At 39.7% G+C, this 17594-nt stretch overlaps 1 protein-coding gene across 2 annotated transcripts; it reads right to left on the reverse strand.

Moving 5' to 3' along the window:
• Positions 1 to 559: 559 nt before the first annotated feature.
• Positions 560 to 17557, reverse strand: cngb3.1 (cyclic nucleotide gated channel subunit beta 3, tandem duplicate 1). 2 transcript variants are annotated; one of them, XM_070553338.1, is made up of 18 exons: positions 16969 to 17557; positions 15170 to 15317; positions 13403 to 13508; positions 9171 to 9325; positions 8797 to 9096; positions 8499 to 8707; positions 7315 to 7365; positions 6549 to 6635; positions 6387 to 6451; positions 6080 to 6202; positions 4759 to 4900; positions 4516 to 4675; positions 4298 to 4395; positions 4129 to 4212; positions 2811 to 2929; positions 1328 to 1480; positions 1104 to 1254; positions 560 to 1014 (listed from the first exon to the last, which is right to left on the reverse strand). In XM_070553338.1, the coding sequence occupies exons 1-18, from the start codon at positions 17059 to 17061 to the stop codon at positions 991 to 993; spliced, it is 2268 nt and encodes a 755-aa protein (XP_070409439.1). In that variant the 5' UTR covers positions 17062 to 17557; the 3' UTR covers positions 560 to 990. The 2 variants fall into 2 exon arrangements, with proteins under 2 accessions (XP_070409439.1, XP_070409440.1); XM_070553339.1 differs by lacking the exons at positions 560 to 1014; positions 1104 to 1254; positions 1328 to 1480 and having other exon boundaries at positions 2817 to 2929; positions 4081 to 4212.
• Positions 17558 to 17594: the final 37 nt, after the last annotated feature.

Raw genomic sequence — 17594 nt, forward strand, 5'->3', positions numbered from 1 at the left:
TGTCCAGGGTGTACCCCGCCTGATTGCCCATTGACCGCTAGAGATATGCACCAGCCCCCCCCCCCCCCCCCCCCCCCGCCCCTACGTGGACAAAGCGGGTTAAGACAATGGATTTTGATCAGCCATGTTTCAGTCAGGATAAAGACGTATCAGGTCCATCTTGTTGTCCAGTGGGTAGGGGTTGTTAAAGTCTCCCCAGTAAAAACACAGAAAACAGTTCAGACTGATCTAAATGTTAAAATCTGACCAGATGGAATAAAATAAATATTTATCATTCATCAGAAAACAGTTGGTAAAATAAATCATTACAAAGTAGAGACTAGAGATGATTCTGTTGTTAAATGAGTTTTAGGTCAGAGTTTATAAACTCATGACAACCAAAAGATCACTTTGTCAACACTGATATTAATTTGTGACATAACTGATAATAAATCCATATTAAATCCTCAAGTGGACTTGTTTGGTGTATTTAAGAAATGAAAGGCATTTCAAGAATAAACATTTATGTTTATTCATTCATTACTGTAAAGCAGTCAAGACATTGTTAAATCACTTTAGATAAAACATTCATTGTAGATAAAACAGGACATGATTTTAAATAACTTGTAAAGTAAGGAAATCATTTACAAGACCAAATAAGATTCTTTATTAAAGTTATAAAGAGTCACTTCTTGTGAGGAACCCTGTGCTTCTGCAGGCAATGAAGCAGGGGAGAGATTGTTATGATGGCGTCTCCAGATAGCAAGGTCACGAGCAGTGTGTTTTCTGGTTTGGAGAGCAGACAGTTAACTTGTGGCACACTGATGACACAGTCTGTGGAGTGTGTCTCAACCTTTGCATTCCATTGCCTTCTCCAACGCTACAACTGCCAGTGTGTGTATGTGTGTGTGTGTGTGTCTTTAGAAACATATAGAATCATTTCGGTAATGTTCAGATTTAAAATGACGACATTTTGATAGTCAACATAGTTCAAGAACATGAACCATCCTGTCATCTGTCCTCCTCTGGACCTTTCTGTGAACAGAAGAAAACATGACATGAAGAAAGTCTGACCCACAGCTGTGCGATTATTATTATAATAAAATACAACCTGGAAACTTCACCTTGAGTTTTTCAAGGAGACCTGCTTTACGAAGGTTCCCAAAGGCTCTGAGAAGCTTTGGAGTTGGAGGTTTTTGTCCAAACAAAGCTAAACCTTTCTGCTTTTCCTCTTTGGCTTGAGCTCCTGTTGCAGCTTTGGATTTCATCAGCTGTCTTTTGAAAGACAAACACACACCATCCTCAGCAGATGACACATAAAACCTTGTTTAACAAGAACTTAACTGACCTGCCCTTCTTGGCCAGAACCTTCTGAGACTCTGGGTAGTGAACCAGAATATCAAATAAGTCCTTCTTCTCCAGGACAAAGAGGTTTGCAAATCCGTAAGCCTTCACATTTGCCGTACGCCTGTTTCCTCCATCTTTAGCTGACTGGAGTAAACTGTGGAGGAGGAGCAGACAGTCCTGGATTTATAGTTTCTGATTCAAATCCTAGAATCCTTCTGAAATAAATCTGCACTGTGTTTTATATACTAATAAAACAATTTTTTTTTGGTAACAGTTTAAGAAATTAGGTCAACCACTCAATACTTTTGAACAGACTAGGATCAGGGGTGGGTGTTAAAGGGATCACTCTCTACTGGTTCAGATCGTACCAATCAACCTATCCCGTTTTTACGTCAGTATTGACAAACACTCCTCAGCTGCTGCTTTTCTCCCCTGAAGGGGGGTTGCCCAAGGCTCAATCCTCTGCCCCTTACATTTCGCAATCGACTTGCCTCCTCTAGGGAAGATCCTGGCCAAGCACACACTGAGTTGTCACATCTATGCCGATGTCTGCCAGCTTTGTCGTTTTCTCTGATTGCTTCTTTGCTTCTCAAAAAGGTTTGTTTAAAACTTTCTGAAACTCAATGACAGCAAGACTGACGTCAGTATTTTTAACCCTAAAAACTTATCTAACTCTCCCAGCGTTCCTTCACTTCGGCCTGCTTGTATAAAAATGTGGATTACCGGCCTAGGGTTCAAAATAAATTCTGATCTGTCCATGACACCACAAATCAACTCCACTCTGAAGTGTTGTTTTTTCCAACTTCACCATTTAATATAGTTAAATGCCTTTACCAAGAAACCACGCTTTTCATTATCCATCCATTTTTTTTACCTCTCAAATTGAATACGTCAACTCCATTCTAATTGGGATGAACGCTTCCTGCATCAGCAGGATACAGAAAGTACAAAAAGCAGCTGCTAGGTTTCTCACTGACACTGATGGATGAAGCCATATTACCCCTATTCTGGATGACTTACATTGGGTTCCAGTGCGCTACTGGGTTAGCTTCAAGCTAATAATGCTATAGGCTAAAACAAATTGAAAGACTTTACACCTCTTTATGTAAGCAAGTTGCTTTTACCATATGCCCCAACTCATTCCCTCCAGTCTGCTGACATTAGGCATCTGCGTGTTCTGAAGATGTCCCACAAATTACTTTGGGAGCGAGTGTTCTCTCATGCTGTGTCCAAACTATGGAATGCTCTCCTGCTTCATATTAGGTGGACTCCATCTTTGAACAATTTTAAGTCACAGCTGAAAACTTACTGCTTTAGCTTAGCTTAAATCAGTTTGTACTGTGCTGTTCTGTTCTGGCTGAGATGCTGTGTACTATGCAAAACTGGCATAACTGTAACGTTTTATCACCTTGTCTGTGTGGTCTCTCGTGCTATGAAAATTGATGGACATTTTAAAAACATCCTGCTGTTTGAACCAACTTAACCTGATTTCTCCAAACACACAGCCAGCCTTCAGTGTAACGAAAACAATGCTGTTGTCAGGTCCTCCCACCACTTGCACCGCCCCACTTTTGATGATGTACATCTCTTTTCCGATGTCGCCCTGCAGAGGAAAGCACAGGGTATGGGATTAGATTTGTGCCAATAAGATCAAGAAAAACACTTTGAAGATCAAACAAATTTTAAGACATTGAGAGAAAAAAACATTTGTTTCAAAAGAAAAACTTACGATCTGAATCAGATTCTTAAAATGATCAAGAAAAACACTTTGATGGTCAAACAAAAATTAAGAAATTGACAGAACAAAAATATTGACTAAAGGGAAAAAAAGTTTCAAAAGTAAAACTTGCTATCTGAATCAACTTCTTAAAATGAGTAACAAAGTATGTTTCCTTTTTCTGTTTGCCTCTATGTGTTTTTGTTATCAGTTTCCTTAGTTTCGTTCTCGCTGCTCACAGCTTTGCTCTCAATACCAGATTTGCACTCACACTTTCTGGCTTTCTCCTTTGCAATCCCTGAGTTTTTGGTTGCAATTCTGACACAACCCTTTCAGGTGGGTGGGACTTCTGAGAAGTCCTCTCTCATAGGACTGTGGTTTCTCTTGAGTGACAGTTCAGTGACCCGGAAGTGATGTAGCCTCCAAGATTTTTTTTTCCCACCTCGGTCAACAACATGAACTTTGAGCCCCAAAACGTTATTTCTGCTGTCTGTGGTGCCTACTAAGGATCTAAAGTGAGTATTGATAATATATTTAATCTTTTCTTAGTTAATCTGTAAGTTAAGCCACTTTTAAAGTTGGTTTAACCAGACGTTAGCTCACTAAGCAAGCCATTGTGCTAGCCTCAGGAAAGCCAGAAAGTGTGAGTGCAAATCTGGTATTGAGAGCAAAGCTGTGAGCAGGGAGAACGAAACTAAGGAAACTGATAACAAAAACACATAGAGGCAAACAGAAAAAGGAAACATACTTTGTTACTCATTTTAAGAAGTTGATTCAGATAGCAAGTTTTACTTTTGAAACATTTTTTTCCCTTTAGTCATTATTTTCGTTCTGTCAATTTCTTAATTTTTGTTTGACCATCAAAGTGTTTTTCTTGATCATTTTAAGAATCTGATTCAGATCGTAAGTTTTTCTTGTGAAACGAATGTTTTTTCTCTCAATGTCTTAAAATTTGTTTGATCTACAAAGACTTTTTCTTGATCTTATTGGCACAAATTTAATCCCATAACAGGGCAGCAGCATGGAGCTCCACTTACATCACAGAACCTGGGTCAGGTAATGCCATGATGATCAGGACAGCTCACCTTCTTTACAACAAAGTCCCCAGGTAGGTAGATGATAGACTTGAGTCTCAATAACATGTCCACCAACATCTGCTGGTCACAGCCCTGAAAGAAATGGTTGTCAGTCCCATGGAGGTAAATTCATGCTCAAAAATTTCTGAAAGAGGCAAGCCAGCCTTGGCTAACTCACCTGAAACAGAGCAATCTTCTGGAAGGTGGCCAGGTTTATGTCCACAGCAATGGCAATCCTCATAACTAGAGGCATCTTGTCCAGCAGCTCAGACTCATCTGTAGAGGACAAGAAGTGGATTAAAGGACAGGATCTCTCAGTTTGTTAGGTAGAACAAATAAAATTCAATACCTCATCTGTGAGTAAATGTTGTACTACCTAAGGAATGAAACTCTCACCTAGCATTCCTTGAGAATCCCAGGTGTAGTTGTACCAGGTACGGACCCTGTTCTGGACCAGCTTTGGGATGGTGTAAGTGTTCATGTAGGCAACACAGCCGTCCATTGATGCCCGAAAGTGCGTCTGAGCTGCTGTCGCTGCTCCTATGACATCTCTCATCTGACAAAAAGAGACAGAACCAGTAAAAGACTGCAGCCTGAAACAAAATCCTGATTATATTATATTAGTTTATCAGTTTCCACCTGTCCAATCAGACTGGAGAACACAAAGACACCAATGAAAAAGTTTGCCATCTGAAAGACAATCTCAAAGAGAGTTACAGGTTCTGGAAGACCACCGATGTTGATGAGACTTCGAACTGCAAAGTAATAGCAACGCAGATACCTGTGGAGGAACAGGAACAGAACAATAATAGAAACATTTCGTCTGTTGCTGGAGAATCAACTTCATAAAGTTAAGACTAAATATTTTATGGCTGAATATTTATTGTAGTAAGATAAAAGCTATTTTTATTTTATAATTTAGACTATTTAGGTTCAACTCTGTCTCCTGAATTTTTCTTGAAATGTGAACTATAGGTATTTAAGGTTTGGGTTGGGGTTAGGATTAGCACCAAGCCATGCTTTGATAAAGGGTTATGAAAATTGTTACGTAAATGAAGCATCTCCAGACCTCAGAAGCCATGGTCCAAGCCCTACAGGAGGTTGGCCATTACGCATTGAGAAGGGTCAAATCTTTGGCATGCATCAAGCAGACAAAACATCGAAGGAGATTGTAGAAACAACTAAAACTGAGTTAAGAACTGTCCAACACATTATTAAAAACTGGTCTGATGAGTCCAGAGTGATGGGTGCATCAGGGTAAGAAGAGAGACAGATGAAGTGATGCACCCATCATGCCTAGTGCCTACTACACAAGCCTATGGGGGCAGTGCTATGATCTGGGGTTGCTGCAGTTGGTCAGGTCAAGGTTCAGCAACAGGATTTGCTCCAAATGATAAATAATGATAAATAACCCGCATTTGTATAGCGCCTTTCAGAGTCAGAGGACTCCAAAGTGCTTTACACCAAAGTGTCTCATTCACACACTGATGATGATGAGCTACATTATAGCCACAGCTGCCCTGGGACACAGTGACAGAGCCAAGGCTGTCGAGCACGGGCGCCAAAAGTCCCTCCGACCACCACTAGCAAGCAAGGTGGGTTAGTAGAATTCTCTGTCTAGAGCTGGGATTCGAAACAACAACCTTTCGATTACTGAACAACCTGCTCAACCACTTGAGCTACTGCTGCCCCAAGAATGAGGTGCGTCAATGCAAGATCTTGGTGAGACATTAATTTACCACTGGATGGAAATAAATCATGTGACATTAAAGAAGCTTACTGAACCAATGCCAAAGAGAATGTGTGCCGTAATCAAAGCTAAAGACAGTCCAACGAAATGTTAGTATGTGACTTTCTTTTTGTTGTGACTTTTTTCTATTTTGTTCCATCACAGAGCAGCCATAAATGAACCACTATCACACCTTGCTTTAAAATCAGACATGTAAAAAACCTAACATACGCAGTTCCTTTCCCATCGTACACCCAGGTAGTTGTAGCGAGACCCTGAAACACCGATGCAACATAGTAGGCACACGCGTTGAGGTGGAGCATGTAGAGCAGGTAGCCTGTGGTACGGGCCACTCTGTATAAGGACAAAAATATGAAAAAGAGATTAGATTAGATAAATAATTTCAAACAGATTGTCATCATCCTATATTGAAATACTCAGCACAATCTAAAAGCTCATCTGACTTGAGTTCTGTCCAACCAAACCCAGCGCTGTCCCACCTTTTTCATAAAAATAAAATGTGCTGAAGAGCATTTACCTCCAGATGTAAGCTTTAGCCATGATGCTCTCAAGCCTGTCACTGAACTCAAAGAAAGATTCAAACTAAAATTGAAACACAGAAAAAGTGAAGATATGGAATTTTAAATCTTGAAGTTAACTTCGTCTTTATTTTAGTAAAAACAGCCTGACGGAGACCCACCCTGATGAAACGGTTGAATCTGTATATGGAGGAAAATCCAAAGTAGAGAGAGAGAAGATCAAAGGGGAGGATGCTGATGATATCGGTCTAGAAAAGAGAAATTACAAACTAAAGTCAGTAAATCCTGCTGCACAGCAACTGCTGCAGTTCTGTGGTTTCTGTTTTCTAAATATTTTGTTTGGTAAAAATATGTATTTGTAAATATTACCTTACATTTATGGTAAAAAGGCTGTGTAGGAGGTGGGAAATTATCCAAAAACACCTGAGTACATATCTAAGAAGAGTGATTTATAAAGAGAGAATTGCATGCCGCTGTGCATATGCTGTGTTTTATCGGTCTGACAATACATTTGCATGAGAAAACTTCTTCTGCTGAGCTGCAGCACACTTTTCTGTTTTATAATGGAGGCCCTTTATTTTTAGAGTTTAGAGTTAGGTGGGTTTGAACAACTTTTGTCCCTTAAATTAAATCATCATTCAAAACTGTATTTTGTATTTATTTAGGCTTTCTCTGTCTTTGTTGGATGACCTGGAACTGTTAGGTGTGGCAAAAACAAAACAAACAAAAACAAAAATAGAAGTCTGCAAGATGGGAGACACGTTTTTACAGCTTCTGTATTAAAAACACCCTTAAAATAATTAACACTACATTGAAAATCCAAATACTGGTGGTAAAAGAAATTAATTATTACTTAGAGCTGAGGTCTTGTATTTAAGTCAATTATTTAGTTGCTTTTCAATTCAGAGTGGTTTATAAAATTCTCACCTTAAATCGGTTTGATTTCCGATAATGCACTTTCGTCCTTGCTCTGTCTTTCTGCAAGGAAAAGAGGAATTAAATGTGACTGTTGAATAATAACTGACTGACACCAGAAACTTACATTCTGCTATCATGAAATTCTGGTTTTCTGTAACATTTCTCTATATTTGCCTCTCTTCCAGGATCCTATCAATGTGCAATTTACATTGATTGTTTTAAGGTGAGCAGAGGACTGAATGTGTTAATATGTGCTTCAGAACATGCCTGCTGAAAATATGTCAGTTTAATTTCTCTCACATCTCTGTTCGATGTAACTTCAATTTTTGAAGCTGCACTATAAACCTTAAAATGAAGTTAAACTTCGCTACTGTTGAAGTCAAAAGGAAAGGAACACATCTATCCTTTCATGCCTAGGGAAAACAATGAAATATGTGTTGCACGTCTGCAAATTTAAGCATTCAAAGCATATGTTCTGATTGAACCTTGGATAGCCCTGAAACCTTAAAGAGCAAGTCACCCCCAAATCAACTATTTTTTCTGATAAACTATATAAATGCGTGTCTAATTGTGCTGCAGACACGTGTAGTCAATAATTTTGCACTTTAGTGCATTTTAGTTAAAATTTAAAATTTCTGCCTGAAACTGTCAGTGTTGTGCCGTTGTCAGGTAAAAACCCTTCACTGCATTTGAATTTAAATCTGCCACTGCTATTGGCTAAGAGGTATGCTATGATGTAAACTGGTACATTATGATGTCACAATGTCGTGAGTGTGTGTATTTGTTAGCGGCTCCACCCTCTCGGTCTGCTAGGCAACAGCATTTGTTGCATTTTTCAAACATGAAGTGGGAGCGAAGTACGCTTCTTGTAAAGGGTGACTTGCTCTTTAAGGTCATGCACCACCTAGACAAAAACTAGAAGACTCATTGATGGTTGGGAGCAGAACCTTGACCTGATACATTTATAAATATGTATGTTTATGTTTGATTCCTCATGTCACTTGAGCTTTGAACATGTTTGGTAACAGCAGTAATTTCAAACAAGAGGGAAAAGGTATATAATAAACAACCAATCAAGAGGCACTGCAGGACAAATTCAACATTCCTATGTTTTGTCTAGTTGGCATGCAACAATACGGGGTCATTAAACCCCTGAGTGCAATTCTTCAGAGAAACAGTACTGTGTGACTTACAATGATGTCTCCACTTTTAACAAACTGCAGTCGAGGTTGCCAGATCACAATGTCAACAACATTCACAGCATCAGAAAGAATGTCAAAAGAAATCCAGAATGGGTTAGTGGTTGTGCTGTGGTAAGGGAAGGCCAGCCGGGCAGGACAAAGCCAGACGTTGTAGTTGTACGCCACAGCTACGACAGTTAGCCAGGCTATATAGCGACGATCTGGTGAGAAAAAAAAAAGAGGTTTAGTTGCTGCATTTATGAAATGTTTTGATTCAAAGTCAGACCTGCTTAGCTTTAACTTGATCTACCTGTAAAAGGATCAATGGTGCTTCCCAGAACAGCATCCATTTTCTCTTCGATTGGGTGAAGGAGGATGTCAAAGAAGGAGCAGCTGATATCTGGGAGGATCTTTGCCTTTTTCCTGGCCTCCTCTGCCAGCCTCTCCTCTTCTGCTTTCTTCTCAGCCTCTAGCTGTTTCTCCTCATCCTTCTTCTTCTTCTCCTCTGCCTTTTTAGCTGCTTCTTCTGCCTTCCTTTTATCTTCCTCTTCTTTAGCTAATCTCTCCTCCTCCTTCATCTGGATGTAGTCCTCTTTCTTCAATATCGGTGCTGACATGACAAAACAGACAACAGATTTGGTGCCATGTTTGTGTTTTCACTTGCATGATTGTGTCTAAACTTACTAACTGGTGGGGTGATTTCTGGTGAAGTGGCATACATGTCTATGACTTTTTGTTTGAGTCCCTCATTTCGCTCTCTTAACCTCTTGATGACGTTTCTGAGGACATCATCTGCGTAGCGAGAGTAGACAACAGGTGGCACAGGAGGAGATTTGTTACTAGAAAAAGAAACATGAAATACAAAATCAAAATGGAAAGGACCCAAAATACAAAAGAGGAGGAACAAAAGACATGTTGTTATTGTTATAGCCATAACTGCTGATATGGTGTTTCAGACCCATGTTCAGCACCATGGGCAGCTCCACCCTGATCTCTCTCTCTCTCTCTCTCTCTCTCTCTCTCTCTCTCTCTCTCTCTCTCTCTCTCTCTCTCTCTCTCTCTCTCTCTCTCTCTCTCTCTCTCTCTCTCTCTCTCTCTCTCTCTCTCTCTCTCTCTCTCTCTCTCTCTCTCTCTCTCTCTCTCTCTCTCTCTCTCTCTCTCTCTCTCTCTCTCTCTCTCTCTCTCTCTCTCTCTCTCTCTCTCTCTCTCTCGAACACACTGTATCTCTGGTTGAGCACCATGGACAGCTCCACCCTGAACACTCTCTGTATCTCTGGTTGAGCACCATGGACAGCTCCACCCTGAACACTCTCTGTATCTCTGGTTCAGAACCATGGACAGCTCTGACCTGAACGCTCCTTTCAGTAACTTGACTTTGTCTACTGTCTAGAATGAGCGTTTGATTGGTGATAACTCAAGTGAGTTTTGTGTTTCCATTAGCTCAGGCTTCTACAGAAGCCCTGCTTCATTTGTTTTAGACCAGCACTCTGATTTAGTGATTTAGTGCTTTTAGTAGTTTTGGTTTAGTACTTCTTATGCTCCAGAGGGAGCTTGGTTTTTGTTTAGGGTTGTTCTTCAATTTAAACCCCTTGTTAAGGATGAATTGAGTTAGTTTTATGATTGCCTTTGAGATGTGTTTGGCCTGAATAGCCTTTAGATGTGCTTATAACTTTTGTCTCTGAAGTGGGTTAAATTTCAGTTTAGTTATTTTAGTTGTAATACTTGTAAGAAAGCCTCTCTTCTGGCTAACAACTCATGTTATCAAAACTGCTAAATGTTTACATTTTCTCTTTTCAAGATATCATATGAGTCATTTAAATGCCAATAATTTATGTAATATCCACCTATGCAAGCAAACAGTAATTAAAGGGGACATATTATGCAAATCTGACTTTTAAAACTTTTTGTGCAGCCATATAGGTCTCTACTGCCTCTTCACACGACAAATGCAAATTAAACCGCCCCTCTATTTTCTGTCAATGCTTGGTTTTAGGAAATTATGACTAAAACAAGAAATTTCAAACGGCCACTTATTGTGGCCTCACAATGAGGAAAATTAGTTTAATGGACATGAGGAAACTCTCTTCTCAACCTCATTTCTCTCTGTGTTGTGTTTTGGAGTTCTGGTTCAGCCAGAATGGGACAAAACAGTTAAGCAGCTAGAACTGCAAAACTATACGACTAGGTTCATCACCTTTCTCATTGTAGCCTTCAAAGGATTGAAGAAGGAGGAAGAAAAAAGAAAAACTGTTTCAAAATAAAACACATAAAAACAAGGGTAAAAAGTGGGATTTTTCCTAAAGTGGATGTTCATACCACTAGGCCACTGAGCTGGTTGTGCAACAAAATATTAAGTTAGGGGTACCATTATTTTTGTCCAAGCCTGTTCGATGAGTGCCTTTTCTAAAACAATTCTGTTGACGCATAATTGAAAAGCAATGTCTGACTTTCATTGGTTACATTTCATAGAGTTTTTATTCATTACGTTTGTGGGATTCAAGTTATTTATGTGACCATTGTGGGTTTTTCTTTCATTGACCAAATGATACCAATAAAATGTGTCCATGTCCAATAAATGCATAGCTGGGTGAATAAACAAACCACCTAAATGACTTCTGGATTTAAATCATTCGGATGTGTCAGCAGATCTATAATGCTGCTGGTAGAGAAAGCAGGAATGTGACCCTTAACTCATTCACTGCCAATGATGACTTAAGTCGTCATTTGCATTTTTTTTTTTTTTACTGTTTGAGCATCGGAACGAGCCCCCGCGCTGAGAGAACAAACATCTCAGCCCTGAAGCCGATCTTCATCCGCATATGTCACAGATCACATGATCAGGAAGCAACACATTCATGTGTTTGGAGATCGTTTTGGGCCGTTCCTGTAAAAAAAGTGAGACGCGAACCGGAAAAGCGTCTGCCGATCACAATTCGACAACGGATTATGAAAGAACGGATAACGCTCGAAACACGCGGCTTCTTCCTGATGTAAGAGATGAGTCTCCTCTTTGTTTTGGTTGTTTTGGCATCAATATGCTAGCGTGCAACGTTCTGTGACTCTTAAAAAACAGTAAAAACGGTGAGAAACGCTGGCCGCGAAGGCCGTTAGTGATCAGGAAACGGCTGGCAGTGAATGAGTTAACTTTTAATTTTCAAGTGTGATAAATGCTCAGCCTATCAGTGGGCATGGCCAGCATCAGCTTGTTTTGTTGCCCTGAAACAGCTCATTCAGGAAGGTACTGAAAAGTCAAGAATAGAGCTGTTGAGATCACTTCATGTGAGACAAATTTTGTGCCAAAAACTTCATGAGCATATTTTGCATGGAAATAGACCCGTTTTAACTAGAAAGAAAATCATATGTCCCTGTTAAATTAGCTGTAAGTTGCATGTGAACCCACTGATCATGCTGTCACAGATATGTTTAAGCTATTAATCTCCTTTCCTGAATTAGGACTCATGTTTCAGGTCACCAAGGGATCATTTTCATTATTCAGTTTTTATAACATGTTTAAAAGTGAAAACCAATGTATGCTGGAATTTTACCCATTATGCTAAGGATAATATTTACAAGTACATGCTCAATTAGTACTTTCATCTTGACAAACATTTAAAGAATATTAGATTGTTTTTTTTAACTTTATTGATATTCCAGAGCAGGAAAACCCTTTAGATTGATATGGAGTTGTGTGTGTGTGTGTGTGTGTGTGTGTGTGTGCCCGCGCGTGTGCGTGTGTGTGTGTGTGTGTGTGTCCAGTCAGCTCTTACTGTTTTCAGCATGATGCTGTTGTGAAGCTAATGTGACTCATGGTGACAAAGAAGCACTAGGAGTTCCTTAAATAGACCAAGCTCGAGCAGGTGCTGATCACTGAGCTGGTTGGCAAATAGCTGCTGGCACGTCTGAAACTTAAGTAGCATAGGAATTAGCTTGGTTTTTCGTAGCTATATACACTGTAGGGTGGTGTGTCTCTTTGGGGACATCATATCAACATTCAGTACACATGCTAATGGTCAGAGCTTAAAGATGTCAACAGAACTACAATATCTGCATAAATAAACAAGACTCTGTGGTTCCCCATGACTGCTTGGATTTCAAAATTGCATTTACCTTGTTGTTGAATATCGGCAGCTTGGGAGGTCTAATTTACCAAAATATTCTGTGCCATCTTCGGCCTGCTTTCCTATAAAAATCTGTAATTTTGTAATAGTGTTGGAAAAACGGTTTGTTCTGACAAAAGCTGCAAAAGTTGCTTGTCCCAACCCACTTCAACATTGGCTATATACAAGTGTTGGTGGCGGTAATACTAAGTAATGCTAAGTGCAGAACAATGCCAGCCCAAACTTCTTTACCAGAGGAAAAAAAACTAAGAATGCGAGAGCACACTTAAGCATTTCATTAATGGGGATTGTGATCTCTTTTAAGATTGTGTCAACATAAACCCGTACTGGGAATGAGCTTGATTTGGTGCTGGGGAAGAAGAAGCTCCTGCTTTAGGTGTCCAAGCATCAAACAGCTTGTGACAGGATTTGTTTTCCTTTCCTGAGTTATAAACACTTTAAATCAACCTTCTAAAGGGCAACTTAAAGTCTTTACCATTACAATCTGTTAACACCAGTTTTTCATTTTAGAGAATAAAATGGGTTTTATTGCATTGCCACCTAAAATGGACTATGCTGTGAAATGTTTCTCCTTGCAAAATTTTTGCCCATGCACAAACGACAATCCCTTCAAAGAAGCTATTTTGTTATTTGATCACATTGATTGGTTGCATAAATGCTTTCAGATATCTGTTGTGTTTGGTAAGAAATATCCACAGCTATATGTTCTTTGGCTGCCACAAATGACAAATGGATTGAGTTTAAACAAATTTAAACTGGGAAAAAAATGGTTGTTGAAAGACTAAAGTGAACATTTACCCTTCACCCCCCTCTGGATTGGTTGGGTCATCAGATGCAGGAGCAGTTGGTTGTGCTGGAGCTGATGGTGCTGGAGCTGGTGGTGCTGGAGCTGGTGGTGCTGGAGCTGGTGGTGCAGGAGATAACAGTCTCAAGTTTGTTTCTAATAACAAACAAAATACTGACACTGAGATGTGAGAGCTGGTAGCCATTAACCAAACCATCAAGTTCCATTGTACATCTTTAAATGGAAACAAAGGTGGCAGAGCCCCTAACTGGAGGGTGCAGGTATGTATCCAGCTACAAGCTGCTTTTTGAAGGAGACCACTGAGACCACTGAACTCAGGCTCAGGGGGGAGAGAGTTCCAGAATCTGGGGACCACAGCAGCAAATGATCTGTCACATCCGGTCTTTAGCCTTGTGCACTAGGCCACATTGTTTCGCACGAAAACACAATATTTCAAACACAATGCATTTATTGTGAAAACTTTATAGTCACGTTGAAACAGTAAGAAATTTATATTCTGGTGTGTGTTTACACCTGGACTGTATTACGAGCAACTACGGTAAACAAAGCACTAAAATGACCTTTAGTTATGTAACGTACCAATAGGGTCTATTTTCACCTATATATTGAACAACATATTCACCTTTCATCTACGGAAATAAATCCACTTTCTATTTGGCCTTCTAAATCCAGAAGGTTCTGCTCAGCGTGTGTTGATATTCCATGAAGACAAAACATTCAAAAATTCTCTCCCAAGGTTCCTGCACTCTCTGTGAAAGCCAGACGTCAACATTCTTCACTCTGAACAAGTGAAAACTCCATGATTTTATAGTTATAAGTTAAATAATCGTATGTGATGAAGTATTTACCAACATTCCTCAGAAAGCCACGCCTTCCTTCAGATACAAAGATGTGTTTAACACTGTGAATGAGAATGTTCAAACTCTTATGTGATGTGTATGAGTGTAAACAATGATTACTTATTAAATCAAACACATAGTGATTTGTGATATAAATGGATCATTGTAAGAACAATATTCATTTTAAATTCATTGATTAAGCACAGATTATTCAAACATTTGATTAAAACATCTTGTTCATTCATCACATATGATTATTTAACTTATAACTGGTATGTTACAGTTACATTTTCACAAACCACAAACTCAGTTTGAAAAATTCCTCCAACATCTGGGAGAAAACCCAAGACTCTCAATTGACATTTAATCCCAGAAGTCACATATTGGTCAAATGAATAAATGGTGTCTTTAATTCAACATGACAGACTTCCTTTTGCTTGAGACCAGATCTCGACAAGTTATAATAAAATAACCAAATTTTGTATCTTCATGTTATTATCTGAAGGGGTTCGTGTTTAGAGAGTCATGGTGGAGTGTTCAACCTGAAGAGCGAGGATGGAAACCAGTTTGGGTTTGTCTAGGTCATAAAATCTAAGGAAGAACTATTGATCAATATATCCCCATAGACAACTGTGTTAAAATCAGGATCTGAATTCTACTTTTATTAAAGTCCTAATTACCGTATTGTTTACCTCAAGTCAAACTAATGAGTTTTATATGAAATCAGACAAATGTAAATGGTAAATGGCTTGTATTTGATATAGCGTCTTCTAGAGTCCTGAAACCCCCCAAGGCGCTTTACAACACAATCAGTCATTCACCCATTCAAACACACATTCACACACTGGTGGGGATGAGCTACGATGTAGCCTCAGCTGCCCTGGGGCGCACTGACAGAGGCGAGGCTGCTGACCTTCTTACCTGATTCAGGTTCCTCTTTCTTGGTGTCATCATCTGTCCTAATCTCTTTCTTTTGTTCTTCTTTCGTCTCCTCATCTTTCTTCTCAACATTTTCACGTTTGGATTTTGGGTCGTCTTTTTTATCCTGATTTTCAGATGGCTTTGCCTCCTTAAAAAAAGTAAATATGTTACAAAAGTATTTAGAGTTGGTCACACGACTCTTTTTATAACTTTACTTAAGTTATAAAAAATATTTTAGATGTGACAAGAACCTTAATTTCTAGTGACCAAAGTTTATTATGCTCAATCTGGAGTCCAAATGCTAAGAAATGCCCTTAAGAATGTCTGTTCTACACAGAGGACAAGTCTGGATACTCGGAGGCAGAGAGCTGGACTAGCCAGCTTAAAATATAATAAAGTATATTTGAATTGAATTTGAAATGAAGAAAAAATCAGAAAAAAAGGTGGAGATGACGACTGTAGTCTAGTATTTTAGCTGTAGTCGAAGATGGCGTCAGGCGGCAGTGCAAACATCTTACTTTAGACGAAAGGTTTTTAGCGCTTCTTCTTGTGGTTTTAAAGACATGTCCAAGCTATTCAGAACAGAGGAAGGAGCTGTCACGCTGAGCAGGAGGTTAGGACCCAAAAACACAGAACACCAGATCACTCATGACAGGAGCGGATGTAAAGAAGTAATTTTTAAGGCGACAGCTTAATCCAGCAGTCAAACACAAAACAGGAGCTCAAACCATGAGCACGGACTCAGGCAAAACACGGGAGGGAACAGAACAGCACAGACAAACACTGAAGGACAAAACAGGGTTTTAAACACAGAGGTGGGGTGATCAGGGGAACAGGTGACAGGTGTGAGTAGTGAGAGCTGGAGGGAAGGCAGATGCGTACAATAATCTAAATGGGGGGAAAGAAACAAGCAGGAGGGCAGATAAACCTAAACCTATAAAACACGGATAACTAAACTTAGAGACTGAGGGTTAGGGTTAGGGTTATAAACAACTAGTAACTAGAGAGATGAGGAGAACTAATATAAAATCAAATAGGGCCTAACAGGGAGTGATTAGGAGGACACCTGAGGGAAGCCTAGAGAGAGCTGGGGATAATAAAGAAGACACAAGAGGAGAACCTGGAGAGAGAACAGGAGGGGCTGGGGACCAGAGGGACACAGAACAAGACAGGAGCACAGGGACGCTGAATAGGAGACACATGAGGAGGACGCAGGACACAGAACATGACAGGACCAGCAGCAAACTTCGCTTCAGACGCCATCTTCGTTGATTATGAGTAACTGAGCGTCGCGGTGTGTAACGTACGATGCTCAGCGGTGATTGGTTAGGTTAAAATTCTCAGGGTGTGGAATGTGAATGGGAGCATTACCATGCCAATGAGCATGGCTGGCCAGGCTATTAAGAATGAGAATCTTTGACTAGAATAACAGAAACAGACATAAAACTGGACATGTGGCTTTGGCCGACACTAAAAATACATCTCCTTGTTGAAGAAATTTACTAAACTCCTCTTCCTCACTTCAGTGCCAAGTTGCTTCAGAGGCTTTCAGAGATTCCAGTCACCTGCACTGATGTCGCCAAAGACAGACTTTGTGAAAAATCGGGAGTCCAAATATGAATTTGTTTATTTTTCAGCATGTGTAAGAACAGAATCAAACATTTTAAATCCATGTAATAACTGAATTTAAAATAATAACATTTTACACATTTAGCTTTAAATATGAGAGAATGTTTCTAGACATTTCCTTGAATTAAATAAAAGTTGGTCTGTAAATTAGAAGGTGATGGAGTTCTTACCTGATCTGGTGGAGGGGGTGTAGGAGGTGGAGCAGCTGCTTGGGCAGGGGGAGGTTCTGGAGCCCCTACAACCCTTTTCAACCAGTTGAACATGTTTTGGAGGTCTATGTGGACTACAGAGAGGCACTTCTCCTCCTTCAGCTAAAAGAAACCCTCTGGCTCCTCATCTTCCACCCAAACAACCAACGAAGGCTTTGAAAATTCTCAGAATGAGTAATTCCTCTTGGGCACTCCCCTTTCTTCAACAGATGAGCCCTCACATCCACCAATCAGGTTTTTCCTGCTTTAGTGACCATAGTCTGTCCATCTTAGCCATTCTAAGTGTCACTGCATTATCAGACTCTGGTTGGTGAATAATAAAAGTCACTGTGACATGAAGGCGGAATTACATTTAAATAAGGCCTGGTGTTGTCATTTTTCATACTGAATGCATACGAATATCTTAACTTCTTTCAAAATCGATCTGATGTTTTTTCAGACAAAATAAGTTTAGTTTTAAATAAAATTTTATTGACAGGAAATGACATCGGTAACTTATGGGATGACAGAAGCTGTTAAATATGACGGTGTTCGTGTTTTTACTGCAGAGTTCACAAACAGAGACTCCAGCTTGATCAGCCTTTACT

This window comes from Nothobranchius furzeri, chromosome 7, assembly GCF_043380555.1.
Source record: "Nothobranchius furzeri strain GRZ-AD chromosome 7, NfurGRZ-RIMD1, whole genome shotgun sequence".
In the NCBI taxonomy this organism is placed as follows: Eukaryota; Metazoa; Chordata; class Actinopteri; order Cyprinodontiformes; family Nothobranchiidae; genus Nothobranchius; species Nothobranchius furzeri.